Raw genomic sequence first — 15,096 nt, forward strand, 5'->3', positions numbered from 1 at the left:
TTGTTGGATGGGAATTTTTTTTTTTTAGTTTGTCTTTTATTTGTTGAGTGTGTCCTTTATTTGTTGAGATTGTCCTTTGTTTGTTGAGATTGTTTGTTGAGTTTGTCTTTTGTTTGTTGAGTTTGTCCTATGTTGGGTTTGTGCATGAACCTATTAATAAGATCTTATTAATAGGTCCATGGTTTGTGCTTTGCTTCTTGAGTTTGTCCTTGTTTGTTGAGTTTTTTATTTTGACCCTAATGACCGCCCATACATGTCGAGGTGCCGTGCTGGTGTCGTCACGGAGAGAGAGACTGCATTCGTCATGGCGCGAGTCAATTACTGTTTGAATCTTTCAAAACAAAAAAACATGGTTCAGAGTGTTGATTCTTAACCTAATACTTTAAAGTTGCAGGTAAATAATGACAATGATCGTCCAACTGATAAATACTAGCCTGTATTCGGAGAAGATTCAAGAAGCCTAATTAATAAACCGGGCCTGCTTGAGCCGAGTACTAGGGCCTAGTACTAGCCTAGGCCCTAGGCTAGCTAGGCCTAGCTGGTTAGGCCTAGCTAGCCTAGCCTAGGCCCAAGAGTAGTAGCAGCAGGCCTAGCTAAGCCAAGCCTACATGCTACACAGTACTGTACTGAAAGTATAGTAGGCCTAGCTTAGACCTAGGCCTATAATAACTAGCTAGGTAAGCGTGTACTGCTGTAGGCCTGTTACGTCAAAATTGGTCCAGGCCAAAAAATGTCCGGTGGACAGATTTTGGCCGCACTGCTAAAATCGTCCTCCGGGTTGACTTCAGCCGTTAAAGCCGGTCCTGCTTGGATAAAATTGGTCTGTGTCGGTCTGGCCTGGTCACGGTATCTCGACTGCTGCTCGTAGGGTATGACTGTTTTTCCCGTGGAGTGGAGGAAAGTAATTTATGCTTCTCCCACACTTGCAAAGTCTGCAGTGACAGAATGATTCGTATAAAGCTTTTGAGGATGTGTTTTATCAAACCAATCTGATAATGCATTTCTTAGGCCTAGGCGACTGATACACACAGCATGCATCATTTTCGGCGGCTGTGGTTATGCCTAGAATTAGGCCTAAAATGAAACACAAGACTAATTTATTAGTTTTAAATATTCTGGATTATTGTGTGGGGTATTAGATCACACAATAGATGCTCTAATACATGAAATAAAGGGGTCAGAATTCTTGGAATTGAATGCATGTACTTCGTCGCGCCGTTAAGCAAACACAACCAAAGCAAAACAGGGTAAAAACATAAACTAATGCGGACCAACACAATTTAAGACCACATCGTTTGACTTCTTTTCGTACTGTTACACCAAAGGGTATACTGGGCGCCAAGCTTTACTTAATTTCACCTATGATTTCACACATAACGAATGAAAACATATATAATGAGAGATAAGATATTTATCTATCATTTGATTAAAAAAAAAATATGAACAACGTTACAAAAATACGAGTTATAACTACTAAATAGACCCCGGACCGATTTAGGCTTATGTGGACTACTGTACATTTGGCAGGTAATTTTAAAGCCACAATCGGCCCAGCGGACCGATTTTTGCCCCGGACCAAATTTTTCCTGACAGGCCTACACTTCCTAGCCTAGGGCCAGCATATAGTATAATATTGGCCTAGGCCCTATCCCCAAAAAATTAGAATTCCGTCTGCACATTTTGAACAAAAGAAGGCTGATTTTCACACAATTTCTTTTTCTCTCAGTAATATACAACAAATGTATTAGCAGTAGTATGGCTAAGCACACCTAATTTCCTAGTGATTATTCCACCCAAATTTGAGTTCATTTTCAAGATATCCTCCATGCAAATAAAATATACTTTACAATGTGGGCCAGGAGTATCTATTTGAATCCATCTAGATGTGTTACCATATCTTTAGCCACAAAGTTTAATATTTTTTGTACCATAAGGCAGAGATTTTTAATACTGTATTCATAATATCATTAATTACTAATATTTAATTATTATCATTACTGTACTGTCTTGGACGGAGCGGTCTTAACCAAGGTGACGACGAAGCATTCCTAGCTTAGGAATAAAAAAAAATCCCTGTTAGGTTTCATGAGGTTTAGGGTTCATGGGGGAGAGTTTTTATGGTTTAATTGGTCCTAAATTTGCTTTTAGACTACAGTATTAGGGACTTGACAATCAAAATAGCATTATTTGAATAGGCAAATTTTTATTTTTTTAAATTTTTCGTCCGATGACCTAACCATTCATTGGATGACAGGTGGGCAAATGTCCCCCTGCCCCTCCCCTACCACTGATTTTGTATACTGCTCTTGTGTTTTTATTTTTTGGCACAGCAGACAGTCTTATTGTCTTCTGTGAAAATTGTTACATGTAGTGATACATGCATTTACAAATATTTTGAAATGTTTAGTAGACTTAGTTTCAAGGTTGACACATATGAAGCTGTAGTCATCTAACACACAACAATGGATTCCAGCCAGGAGGCAAGGAAACGTCAACAAGATGAGGAATTTGATCATCACCTTGTACAGATGAAACCGTTTGTTCTGCGATTACCACACAAGTCAGGTAAACAAAAGGGCAACAGAACTCTGGCACTAATTACTGTAGACCCAGCTTTTATAAAATACATACATGTTTCTCTCCCCTTCCACATTGTTTTGCAGGCCACTTTTTTTCTGTGCTTCTCTTTCTCACGGCGAAACACCCAAAAAAAACCTACAAATGTTTAATCATTTATTTCATCTCATCAATTTTTTGAGCTAATACTGTACCTAATTGCATGTGAATTATATTGTTAAAATTTTTGAATATAATTTTATGATTCACATATGTATTTGAAAGTCTGGTCCTTGTCTTGTCTTTAAAAATCTTTTAAATATTTATTGTGTTTTACCGTATATACTCGCATATAAGACGAAGTTTAAAATAGCAAATTACGATCGAACAGGGGGTCGTCATATACGCACGACATACAAATTTAAGATTTTTAAAATCATGTTTGTCTTATGTGCGAATCGTCCGTAACATGCAAATCTACTACTGCAATGAAGCTACTAAATTTACTGTAAAAACTCATAAAATGGTATTATTTGGAAGATTAGCCTCACATTTGGTTTCATTTTTAGCCAGCTCTGTGCATTATGTGGACCATAAAAACCAGAAAAAAGTAGGAATTCCGACCATAAAACAGGGGGCTGTCTTGTACGCCCGACATACAAAAATCGTCCAAAAATATTTTTTTTAAAGTCGTAGATCATCTTATACGTGAGTCGCCTTATATGCGAGTATATACGGTCGCTTAGTGTTTGTTATTCGGTAGTTTTAGGACTCCAATTCGTTTTTATCTCTTTTAGTACCATTTTAATCTGCAATATATCTTTTTATGATTTTTTTTTGTAAATTTTTAAGCAATTTAGCTACTGGCTACAATGTAATTTTTTTATAAATCCTTAAGTAAAATGAATGTTAACTATAGAATTTTATAAAATATTAAAAATTCAAAATTTGTTAAAATTACCATAATAAAAAGTGAATTATTTATTTCTTTTATTTAAATTTTAAAAATGTATTACAAGGATAAAAATAGAAAAGAAAGTAACCAAAGTTAACACTTAATTTATTTTCATTGTGGTCTCTTTAAATTCATATTATACCCTAATAAATTCAAAAATATTATATACTCCCAATAAGAGGGCATTATGTTATTTTTATTTTTATATACAGAGAGGCAGTGTTGTGCATTATGGATCAAGAAACTATGCGAGCCACATGGATCAGGTGTCATAGGCAGGTGAGTAATGAAATAGGCAGTAGATTGTAGTTACACCAGTCTTAAACAAATTCCTAATGCCCGTTTGGATTTTATTGTCCTAGTCCAATCCATAAATACAGTAACATCCAATAAGAATTTGGAACTGGTGTAAGAATAATAGGTACTGCCAATACAGAACAGAACATGTTTGGTATGGGGCTTATCCAAGAGCGGGGCTTATTTGAGAGAGGTGTTTTTTGAAACATTTACAGTATTGAACATCATAGGCTTAGCCAGCAAGCCGTCCGGCCGTCTTTTGGACGGCCTACAATTATTTAGGATGGCCACTTTTACCAAATGGCTTGGACGGCTTGGCCTAATCAGCTCGGCCTAGCCTAATTGGGCCTGGTCTACCTTTAGCAAATTCTTTATATTCTTCAAATCTATTAAATGTTACATTAAATTAAAGCTAAATCAAATTTATTTTTTATAAAAACAACATTTATTGATTGAATGTACATACATTGTTTTCGTACCAATGTGGGGATTCCCAAAGATGGGCGTGGTCCGCCCATCAACTGAGTGCCACGCCCACTGGCTTCAATTTTGTCTTCTAGTTTGAATTCCTTGATCCGCCACTATAGTCAGTCATCCTAAAGGTAGACTCACATCAAATCCGAATTCAGGTCGTATGGCTAACGAAACTAAAATACAAAATCGAATCAGTGTTAAAGAATAGAGGCACGTACTAAGAATTTGGATTCTGTGTGAATCTACCTTAGCCCAGTCTACACTATAACATTTTATGCGACAAATTTGTGTGAGGTGCCCATATATGGGCATGATGTCGTATTACAACCAAATATGGGCATATCACATTTAATTGTTACATAAAATTTGATTTATTTTCTACCCACCTTTACAATATTGATTCATTATTATCTATTACATTAGAAAAAATCGGAATATGTATTCGAAGCTCTTACTGCACATGCTCAAAAGAGGAGTGATCGAAGGTCCATTCACCAGTAAACCAGAAAGTGGACCACTGCCGACACTCCCATCGTACATGGTCTGTAGTATTTTTATTGTTACTTATGATCAATTGTGTGTCAAGTACTGACTTTATTTCCCTGGGTATAGATTTTCATTGATAGATAATCTAAAATTCCCAATTTTAATTGTCAATTTATTATCTGTTATTCAAATACTACCTCTGTTTTTGTGGAATGTGGAAATAGTTCCCAGAGTGTTTGTGTGTTTTGTTTTGTTTTGTTTTTTTTTAAGGTTAAATCTTACTTATATTTTAAGTTTTCTGTTTCTTTTCCTTACATAACAGTTTTATAGGATAATATGCTGTTTTTTTACGAATTTGTAATTTTTTTTTGATAGTCATAGTTTTGTCGTTATTTTAACATTTTATCCATTTAATAAAATGTAATGTGTTTATACTGAAAACGAGCAATGAAATTTTACTTTGACCTTGATTTTGAAATATAATAACCGTGTACTCTCTGTGGATCCTTAAGCTTGCCGCACACTATGTTTGTAGCCAACATAAGTGCACGGTGCAATGACTTGCAGGGGTTCAAAGTCATTGACGATCCACTCAGACAACATGGGCTCTACAGAACACTGAGCAGTCTGCTCTAAGTTTAACCAAACTCATGACCTTAGCAAAAAGGTTTAAATAGGTTTTGTCTTAAATCTTTCTTACCTAGGCAATCTATTTTGACGATCCAATCAGTGTACAGGATAAGAGTCAAAAAAGCCATTTCCTACCTGATTGGGTGACAGGCGAACTTGGTGAGTTCTCGTCCACTCATCCAATCAAGATTGGAGAACCAAGTTCATCATCAACTCTTAGAAGCAGACAACACATTGACCCCAACACCGAGGTGACATGGTCTCCTAGAAGGTTAGTAGATATATCAGCTAAAGAAAATGATTATTACTTGTAGGTAAGGAAGAGAGTAAAGTCTGCTTGGTTTGTGCATAAACAAACATAGCACATGGGAGGGGCACTCACTGCCATCGGCATCAGCTAATAAACTTAGATGCGCCAAAGTGCGTAGATGTTCCATTTTAGTTTTTTTTAATTAACATGGGAGGAATGACGTTTGTTTTTGAATTGTGTATTTGCAGGCGAACAAAAACAGCTGATGACATCCTCTCTCGTCCTAGTGACACCGATTTCGAGGCAAAAGTTGCAAAGGCAAGGGTAAGGTTATTACTTGTTTTGTTAGCTGTCCTCTGTCTTGAGGACATCAGGCCGTCAATGAGTGATATTAGTTGACATATACACTGCTTTTTACAGAGAAAGACCAGCAAATTCTGTGCATAGATAATGATTTGTATCTTTGTATTGTCAGCATAATGCATATTTATTTATTTAGTTATTATTATTTTTATTATTATTATTTGTTATTAATATTATTATGTATTATTATTATTACTATTATTATTATTACTACTACTACTTCTATTATTTTCATTATTATTTTATTACTATTATTATTTATTATTTTATTACTATTATTTATTTATTTTATTATTTTTCCCGCACACTTCCCAGTTCGGATTATATTGTACCTAATGCACAGCTTATCCGATGATTGTTGATTGCAGATTTATATATTTATAATTGTGAAAGTCGATTGATTATGATATTAACATGATTATGTTTATTCCAAAAATCTTTCTAGGAAAGTATTCGGTCAAGGAGTAAACCATTATATAACTTATCGTCAGATGATGAAAAAGAGAATGGGGCTCCAGTGCGTAGATTGAAATCTCCCCGACGGAGTAAGGTAATAATTTCCCAGTTTTCATATGACGGTGAACATTTCCAAAATGTCTGAGCAGATGTCATTAAATCTGTCACTACCTGTTTCGTCTAGTTTTGTTGTGTTCTCCATGCGTTGCCAACTACATTCATGCCGTGTGTGTGCGTCTTGTTGCGTTGTGTTCTCCATGCGTGGGCCAACTACCTTTGTGCCGTGTGTGCCCAGCATAACTTTACTTGTTTACTTGATAGTAGAGACTCTTGGAGCATCTTGCTTATGAGCCCCGCGATTGCATCCCCCCTAAATTGTATTGAAAAAGATAGTTGTGTATTGTTGATATATTATATTTATCAATATTAACATAGAACAATTTCTGGGCACCTTGATAAGCTCCATATTCGAGGTTTGGACTCTCACGCACCCCCTCGCCAAATCCTGCATCTGCCCCAGTAGCCTTTTCAACAAACATAGTAAGGTGCAGGTGTTTCCACTAAGCTGCAGTGGCTAACATACCGGTATTTATGTATTTTTGTAGGGTGATGCAAAGGCTAGAAGTGATGCAGCAATTAAACCAGATTGGTTGTCGGAGTCTGACACCGATACAATGTCTAAACAACTTAAAGCAACTGCCGGACATCATAAAGGTATTTCAAGTCATATCACAGCTGATGGTGAGGTTGAGGTGGTATAGACCCTATATTTTTTAAAGCCCTCCCCTCTATTTCAAATTCTTAGATCTGCCGCTGCAGATCCCCCAGGATTGACTTTCTTCATCTTGGGACCCCTGAAAGTTCTAAGATGATTCTGACATAAAACGTTAAAAGAATGAAAAACCTTCTAATCACTACTTACACTTGAATTTACCATAAATTCTGGTCTATTGATATAACATTCGGAGTTATACGAATGGTTCGGTGTTAAGGTATTTTGTTGTCCTTTTGTCTATTTTTAAGATTCCTCTTTTATTTTTTGTAGACTTTGAATAATTTCTTCTCACAAACAAAAACTATTTTCATTATGAATCACTAATAAATGTATTTCTCCATCTCTAGATTAATATCATGTGATTTATTTTTAATTAGATTCAGTCGCTAATGATGAGGGCGCTATTGTACGAGCTCATGAAAAAGAAATGGAGATGAAAACTAAGATGTTAGAAGCGAAATTCCATGAAGAGAAACTAACAATCCAACAACTACATGATCAAGCAATACAAAAGGTAAAATGGATGGTTTACGAAATATTGTAGTACACATAAACAACTAGGTATACTCCCCAAACAGTAGGCCAAGCCGTCACGTTAAAAGTGGGCGTCTTAAATAATTATTGGGCGTAAAAAGACATCCGGACGACTCTCTGACTAAGCCCTTGTTTGTCGACTTAAGGGCGGGAACTTATTAGTCGTTCAACGGTCATACGACCGAAGGCCAACAAATCCAGCTCTCCTCCCTGTGAGTGTTAGATAATGTGACGCTGTCTGCTGAATGGATGGATGTCATTAAAAACGAACTGTTGCTCGCATGTTGTGGTGTTGCGTTCTCCGTAGAATCGCAATGGTTGACATCCATCGGACGCAGTGAGTGGTCGGGTTAAGCCATCTAATAAAGTTCTTGCACCCTTGATCAATAATTTGGAATTGTCACTATATAAAAGATACTTTTCAACTCTACTTGTCACACTATCAAATTTCCTTTGACAAAAGAAATCTGTTGTATGCCTATATATAGTCATGATATTCCTATAAATGGTCATGATGTAAATGTCACATGCTTTTGTCAAATAAAATGTGATAGTCTCTGGACAGGACTTTACAATGATTTTCTGCAGATTCTGGACAGAAAGAATGCAGAACTTGAAGATATAAAGAGTCACTACAGAACGAAAGGCTCTGATCTTGAAGATGCTAATAGAAAACTACAGAAAAGGGGTGAGTTCTTATATTATTGAGTGTATTGAATATGTTGTTGACATTTATATTATTGACTTATTCCAAAGGATTTTTTAAACCAATTTGATAAACATAGATAAAGATTCTTGCTCAAAAATGCAAGCTAAATGGACCTTTCCACTAAGCCCTGCCCATTGGATATTGTTGCTAAGGTTCAACAAAACGTGTGTTTGTGAGACGCGCGTGTATTCCTAGCGCTGTTCTGATTGGTCAGATTATTAAGTTTGACACTCTGGAAAGGTCTATTGACAGTGATGGCGTTGAACCCTGAATGTAAGGTTCACTGATGAGCCACAACACCTGCGCCAACCGTTCCTAGAATGAACAAGAAAGAAAAAAACCAATCAAACATGTATGTTTAGCAGCATACACAGCTGTTGAAATTTAGTTTTCAAAGTAGTTGTTATTAATTATTAAGCGTATTGTATTATTTCAACAGTGAATTTGCTGGTGAATGAAGTTACATTACTTCGGGAAAGCAAGGAGAGGCAGGTAGCAGAACTGAAGGCTGCGATGGAACACACCAGCAAAACCACACAGAACCAACATGATAAACAAGTATGATTTGATGAGACATTCATTCATTCATTTCATTCATTCATTCATTCATTCATTCATTCATCCATTCATTCATTCATTCATTCTTTCATTCATTCATTCATTCATTCATTCATTCATTCATTCATTCTTTCATTCATTCATTCTTTCATTCATTCATTCATTCATTCTTTCATTTATTCATTCATTCATTCATTCATTTAGTTATTTATATATTTCCAAACCAACAGCAATAAATTGCCACTTGCAGAACTGTTCCAGGTCAACTGCTAATATAAATACAGATTGTTCACCCTCCAATTCGAGACCACTTTGTGACCTGAAAATTGGGATGGTCTCTGTGTTAGCTTTGTGTTAAGATAGAAGATTGCTATTTGTTTCTTTGAAAAAGTGGTCTTGAATTAGAGGGGTTTAGAATTGGAGGGTGCACTGTAGTATTTTTTGGCTGTTAAATGAGGGACTAATGGTCTTGGTGTTGAACTTAATTACTTAGGCTGAAAATACCTAGTTAATTAGCTACATAAAACTGATGCAATTGTATTAATCTATTGACAACAGTTGCATGACGCCATAGCAGATTTTGAACAGGAGAAATTTGAGATGCAAAAAGCACACACAAAAAATATTCAGGGGATTCTGGAGGACACCAATGCCCGGCTTCAACAGATGGAAGAAGACTACGGATCACAGGTAGAAAAACATGTAAGTTGCCATTCAGTTTTAGCCATCAAATTTACCAGTAAAAATAACCGGCCAACTGCTAAAAATTTGGTGTTTGTAGGATTAAATGTCCACTGGTTAGGCCTAGGTAGTCTAGGCTGACCTTTTTTCAATAAATGAACATCATTCCAGTCTATGCCTTGGCTTTGACTGTATGGGTTGTTGTTTTTTCAAGTCATTAAATCCCTTTTCTATGGACAAATTTACCAGTGAAAATGTTTCAATTGGAAGAGCACTGAACATGTACAAGATAAGCTGATTAACTATTTGCAAGATGAATGAATGAATATATGAAAGTAGGAATAAATGAATTATGTTAATAATAAAGTATGAACACTTAAATTGAATGAGTAGATGAATATGTGAGTGGATGATATGAATGGATGAATGAATGAATGAAGGGATGAATGAATGACTGTATTGATGTTTTTGCAGTTTATCAGCTTTTTTATGAGTGTGATGCACTCTTGTCAGTAGGTTGTATTTAGTAAATTATTGAACATATTTTATATTTTTAATTAAAAAATACAATTGAACATTTATATTTATTACTCCTTGAGGCAAATGTCATCAAAGAGCTGGAGGCTCGTCTTCAGGAGTTAATGGAAGAGTCAGAAAATATAGCAACATCTAAATTAATACTTAATGAGGAAAAGATGCAGCTGGAAGATAGCAATAACAAACTGGCAGAGGAACTCAGGGCAACAAAGACAAGGTAGGTTAAGGGAGACTCTGCACATGTCAATGTTCTTTCTTCAAAGCTTAAAATTTTACTTCCCACCACCAAAGCACACACCAACAATATTCAGGGTATTTTTGAGGGCACCAATGCCAGGCTCAGAAAATGGAAGAGGACTATGGAACTATCGGTAAATTTCCCATCCGGTGGTACTGAGGAGTGACAACTTTATTTTCTGCTCATAGACATCCATTTATAGAAGCCTTTCTGAAAGAGAGCCTTTCGAGAGTGGCGAAGATTGTCACGAGACCAGCTAACTTGAATTGAGTATACAATGCAAACAACGTTCACACACGTTCTAGGCCTAGGTTCTAGTAAAGGTCCTATGTTTATTAATTTTTAGTATATTATCAATAATGAATGCAATACAATAAGAAGAATAGGAAAGAAACTTGGAGCGGCTGAATTATTACCAAAAATTATATTAATTATCAATATGTGATTATTATATTACAATACAAGATATACAAAAACTTTATTGTCCGAAAGGAAATTACATTTGGATATTACATTGCATGAAAAATTTTAAAAAGTTATTTTTGTAATAAATTTTGGGCACTAATCATCAGAGGTCCAGCCGCCAGGCCTATCAACTTTCATAATACAACATTGAATCATTATGAAAGGTGATACTTTATGTATCTCTAATGTATCTCCTGTGATGTTTGTTTTTTTGTGCATTGTAAGCTTTGAGTTTATCAGGAGTTTTGTTGTTTTTAAGTATTGTGTGACAAATAAAAGAAATAAATATTGAATTGAATTGAAATTTTACCTCACTTCACTACACCAAGGACTGCTGTTGATCACTTGTATCATAACTTATTTTGGTTAGTCAATAAAATGTTGCATGTAACATGGCTACACTTAAATATAATACATTCACAAACAAGGCTGTATTTTCAATAATAAAAAATCACTTGTATATTCTTTGCCTCAATACATTTCTCATGTGTTGCAATAGTTTCATCTAGTTTGAATATAATATTGTAAATTGAAATTGTTATTGTGGTTTTAAAAAAAAAGATTTTCAATTTACAATACATTTCTCTTGTTTAAAAATAAACTTGAATATATTGGTTGGTGTACTTCATTCTTACCTACAGATTTATAGCAGGGCGGATCCAGTAGGGGCCACGGGGGGCACGTGCCCCCGTTTTTCCACTAAATTTTAAAAATTTCAATGCAAATCAATGTTATGTGCTACTCGCATACCTAGCAATATACTTTTCAATATTATAATATTATTTTACAATATATTAATAAATAAAATGCTGTAATAATGATAATATCAAAAACACATATGTGATATGTAGGATAGAAATATACATGTGAGAACTTCAGATTACAAAAAAAAAAGCCACTTGCTTCATAATATAAAGATAATGTACGTTGATTTATAAAGTAAGTAATGTTTTTTAACGTTGTGCAAACATGTACATAGAGTAGTATCAAAGAGTAAAACTGCAAGAGATCCGACTGCCGGGCATTCGTTGGAACGCAAAAAGTACTTCCATGAAGGGGCGTGGCCTTTAAAAGATTCGAGCAACGAGATTCTAAATTATGTGTAGGGCGCTTCCCCCCCCCCCCCATTTCGTGGCAGTACTTTTAGTGTTCCGTTGCCTGCATACAAAATCAGGGCAGTCGGACCTCTTGCAATTTTATACTCTTTGGTAGTATTGACCAATCATCATACACACACTATATTCTGATATTGTCTGAAGGAAATTCTGACACTTTAATGGTTATACTACCTTCAAATCAATTAAACTTTTTTGCCATCAATATTTATAGAATTGGGAATGATGATTTTGAATTATAATACTACTACACATAAAAATCGTGAATTAAATATTCATATTTGAAATTGAAAACATAAAATTTGAAGTAGCAAAATATTGTTTAATTGCCATCAACATTTTTTATTCAAAATACTACATTATATACATAAAAGTCGTGATTTAAATATCCATATTTGAAATTGAAAACATAAAATTTGAAATAGCAAAATAATGTTTATTGCCATCAATATATATAGAATTTAGAATGACGATTTTGAATTATGAATTACTACATTATACACATAAAAATCGTGAATTAAGAATCAATATTTGAAATTGAAAAACAAAATTTGAAATAGCAAATGCTGTAATGTATAAGAAGAAAATTCAACATTATGTTAAACGTCACAATTATTGAACCAGATTATGTCAAAAGAATTGCTGAGAAAAGCAAAGTTTTTCAGTTAGCGACCAATGAAAATTTAGTTATAATCAATTAAACGTCACAATTATTGAACCAGATTATGTCAAAAGAATTGCTGAGAAAAGTTTTCAGTTAGCAACCAATGAAAAGTGAGTTCTAATGAATTATACTACTTTCAAATCAATATTTGCTTTAATACAAACAATATTTATAGAAATTGGGAATGACGATTTTGAATTATTGTATAAAATACTACATTACACACAAAGTCTTGGATTAAAAATCAATATTTGAAATTGAAACACATAAGATTGGAAATAGAAAAACAATGAATAAGGTATAAAATATTACATTACACACTAAGTCGTGGATTGAAGATCAATATTTGAAATTGAAACACATAAGATTGGAAATAGAAAAACAATGAATAAGGTATAAGATATTACATTACACACAAAGTCGTGGATTAAAGATCAATATTTGAAATTGAAATACATAAGATTGGAAATAGAAAAACAACAAGAGGAAAATTCAACATTATAATAAACGTCACAGTTATTGAACCAGATTATGTCAAGAAGATTGCTAAGAAAAGCAAAGTTTTTCAGTTAACAAATAATGGAAAGCGAGTTATAATGAATTACTGTACTACTTTTAAATCAATTATGCTTTTTTAAAATACTGTACTTATAGAAATTGGGAATTACGATTTTGAACTATAAAATACTACAGTATACACAAAATCGTAGATTAAAGATCCAATTTGAAATTAAAACTCGTAAAATTCGAAGTAGCGAAACAGTATATAAAAAGAAAATTCAACATTAATATTAAACGTCACAAATATTGAACCAGATAAAATTACATTGCACTGTAAATCAAAATGACCAAGCAAAACATAACCTTTAAAGTGGCACATCATTTCTTAGGTAGTCATAGTAACATAAAAAAAACCCAGAGATATTAAGGCATATGAAACTGCGAATCCTGTACAGTACTGTATTTTGGTCATGGCCTCAGCAAAGTTTTTCCTATAGCTTATATCAAAACAAGTATAAAGTAAAGTATATAGATACGATGTCGAAATATTAAATAATAATGATTATGACTGTTAAGAAGATTGCTGAGAAAAGCAAAATCTTTCTGTAAGCTACCAATGAAAATCAAATTATGAAACTTTTACAAAAACACAGCAGAGCTAGTTTTCTATGAGGCGCCAAGTGTAAATTTATTATTTAACACAATTATTTATATATAATTCATTATTTAACATATTATTGAATAGATCACCCATTATTTATATATAATGCATATACATCTAAAAGATTATATGTAAATAATTGCGTTAAGGTTTACATTATTGATATATAATTAACGTTGATATGCTTGGTTGCACACAGCATACCTAGCTACCCGTTGACTGTTGGCTGCCAATGAAAAACGAGTTACGTAACGTTATCAAAACGTTGATATGCTTGGTTGCACACAGCAGAACTAGCTTCCGTTGATTCACTATTGTTGAGTTCTCATTTGCATATTATGACCTTTTATATGAAAACGTAATTTATAGTATATATACATTAACATATATATGACACATTAACTAAACAAGCAATATTTATTTATAATTATAAAATTTATTTTCGTAAATTTGCATCCAGCTTTCTATGTATATGATATTTTGACACCAGTTGGGTGTATTGTCAATCTTGAATATATATACTAAGTATACATTTTAACGGTATCGCTTCTCGGCCTTTTGGCTAAGATCATGTGTAGTATCTGTTCTTTTCAGCTTAATATCTGAAACGCTGCACATTGAGTAGCTTCGAATATTAAACTGATTTTTTAACTTAAGCTATGGAACATGAGCTTGCTCCGTCCTGGCCACGGGTTGACCTAGTATTGCAGTACAGTCAGGACCAGGCCACATCCTCTACAGAGGAAAATATGTCTTTAAAAAAAACAGAATCGAAATAACAACAATTAATATTTATATAGTTTACATGTATATTGCTCAAAGCGACTGGGATTAAGGGTAAGAATAGGTAACTGGAAAAAAACCCAAGAAATAAAAAAATAAAATATATTTACAGAATTGGTCATGATACAACTAATTGCATGCCATGTGCCTCGATAATTTCGTATGTGATTCGAGTCGATTCACATTTTAACCTTACATGTGTCCTACTCGCTCGCATCTGATACCTGAATTCACTGCCCAAGAAACATTTGAAAACTTCACATAAAATAATTATATGAAGTCGGGAGAGGGGTGGGGGATGTTGAGTAAAGGTAGAATTATATGTCGCTTTCCCTTCGGAATTATCAACTATCATCTGAAAATATATCCCTCCAATAAATTACACAATTTTGTGTTAGTCTTTAAAAT

At 34.0% G+C, this 15,096-nt stretch overlaps 1 protein-coding gene and 1 non-coding gene across 3 annotated transcripts in view; both read left to right on the plus strand.

Annotated features, from left to right (window-relative positions):
- The first annotated feature begins 246 nt into the window (after nt 1-246).
- Nucleotides 247-15,096, plus strand: part of LOC117101596 (centrosomal protein of 112 kDa-like) — a 40,119-nt gene continuing 25,269 nt past the window's right edge. Inside the window, exons 1-13 of one of the 2 annotated variants that reach the window (XM_033241582.1) lie at nt 247-394; nt 2,408-2,565; nt 3,724-3,790; nt 4,706-4,823; nt 5,473-5,669; nt 5,897-5,972; nt 6,457-6,561; nt 7,073-7,181; nt 7,620-7,756; nt 8,365-8,464; nt 8,925-9,043; nt 9,602-9,745; nt 10,324-10,478. In XM_033241582.1, coding sequence (XP_033097473.1) covers nt 2,463-2,565; nt 3,724-3,790; nt 4,706-4,823; nt 5,473-5,669; nt 5,897-5,972; nt 6,457-6,561; nt 7,073-7,181; nt 7,620-7,756; nt 8,365-8,464; nt 8,925-9,043; nt 9,602-9,745; nt 10,324-10,478 — 1,430 coding nt within the window. In that variant the 5' untranslated portion in view covers nt 247-394; nt 2,408-2,462. The remainder of the gene's footprint in view (nt 395-2,407; nt 2,566-3,723; nt 3,791-4,705; nt 4,824-5,472; nt 5,670-5,896; nt 5,973-6,456; nt 6,562-7,072; nt 7,182-7,619; nt 7,757-8,364; nt 8,465-8,924; nt 9,044-9,601; nt 9,746-10,323; nt 10,479-15,096) is intronic. The other variant, XM_033241583.1, reaches the window with a different exon arrangement.
- Nucleotides 14,448-14,640, plus strand: LOC117101624. Its single transcript, XR_004444297.1, has one exon. It is a non-coding gene; the product is annotated as a U2 spliceosomal RNA (small nuclear RNA).

This window comes from Anneissia japonica, unplaced genomic scaffold, assembly GCF_011630105.1.
Source record: "Anneissia japonica isolate Jap-2015-1 unplaced genomic scaffold, ASM1163010v1 scaffold17412_len611537_cov169, whole genome shotgun sequence".
NCBI classification, from domain to species: Eukaryota; Metazoa; Echinodermata; class Crinoidea; order Comatulida; family Comatulidae; genus Anneissia; species Anneissia japonica.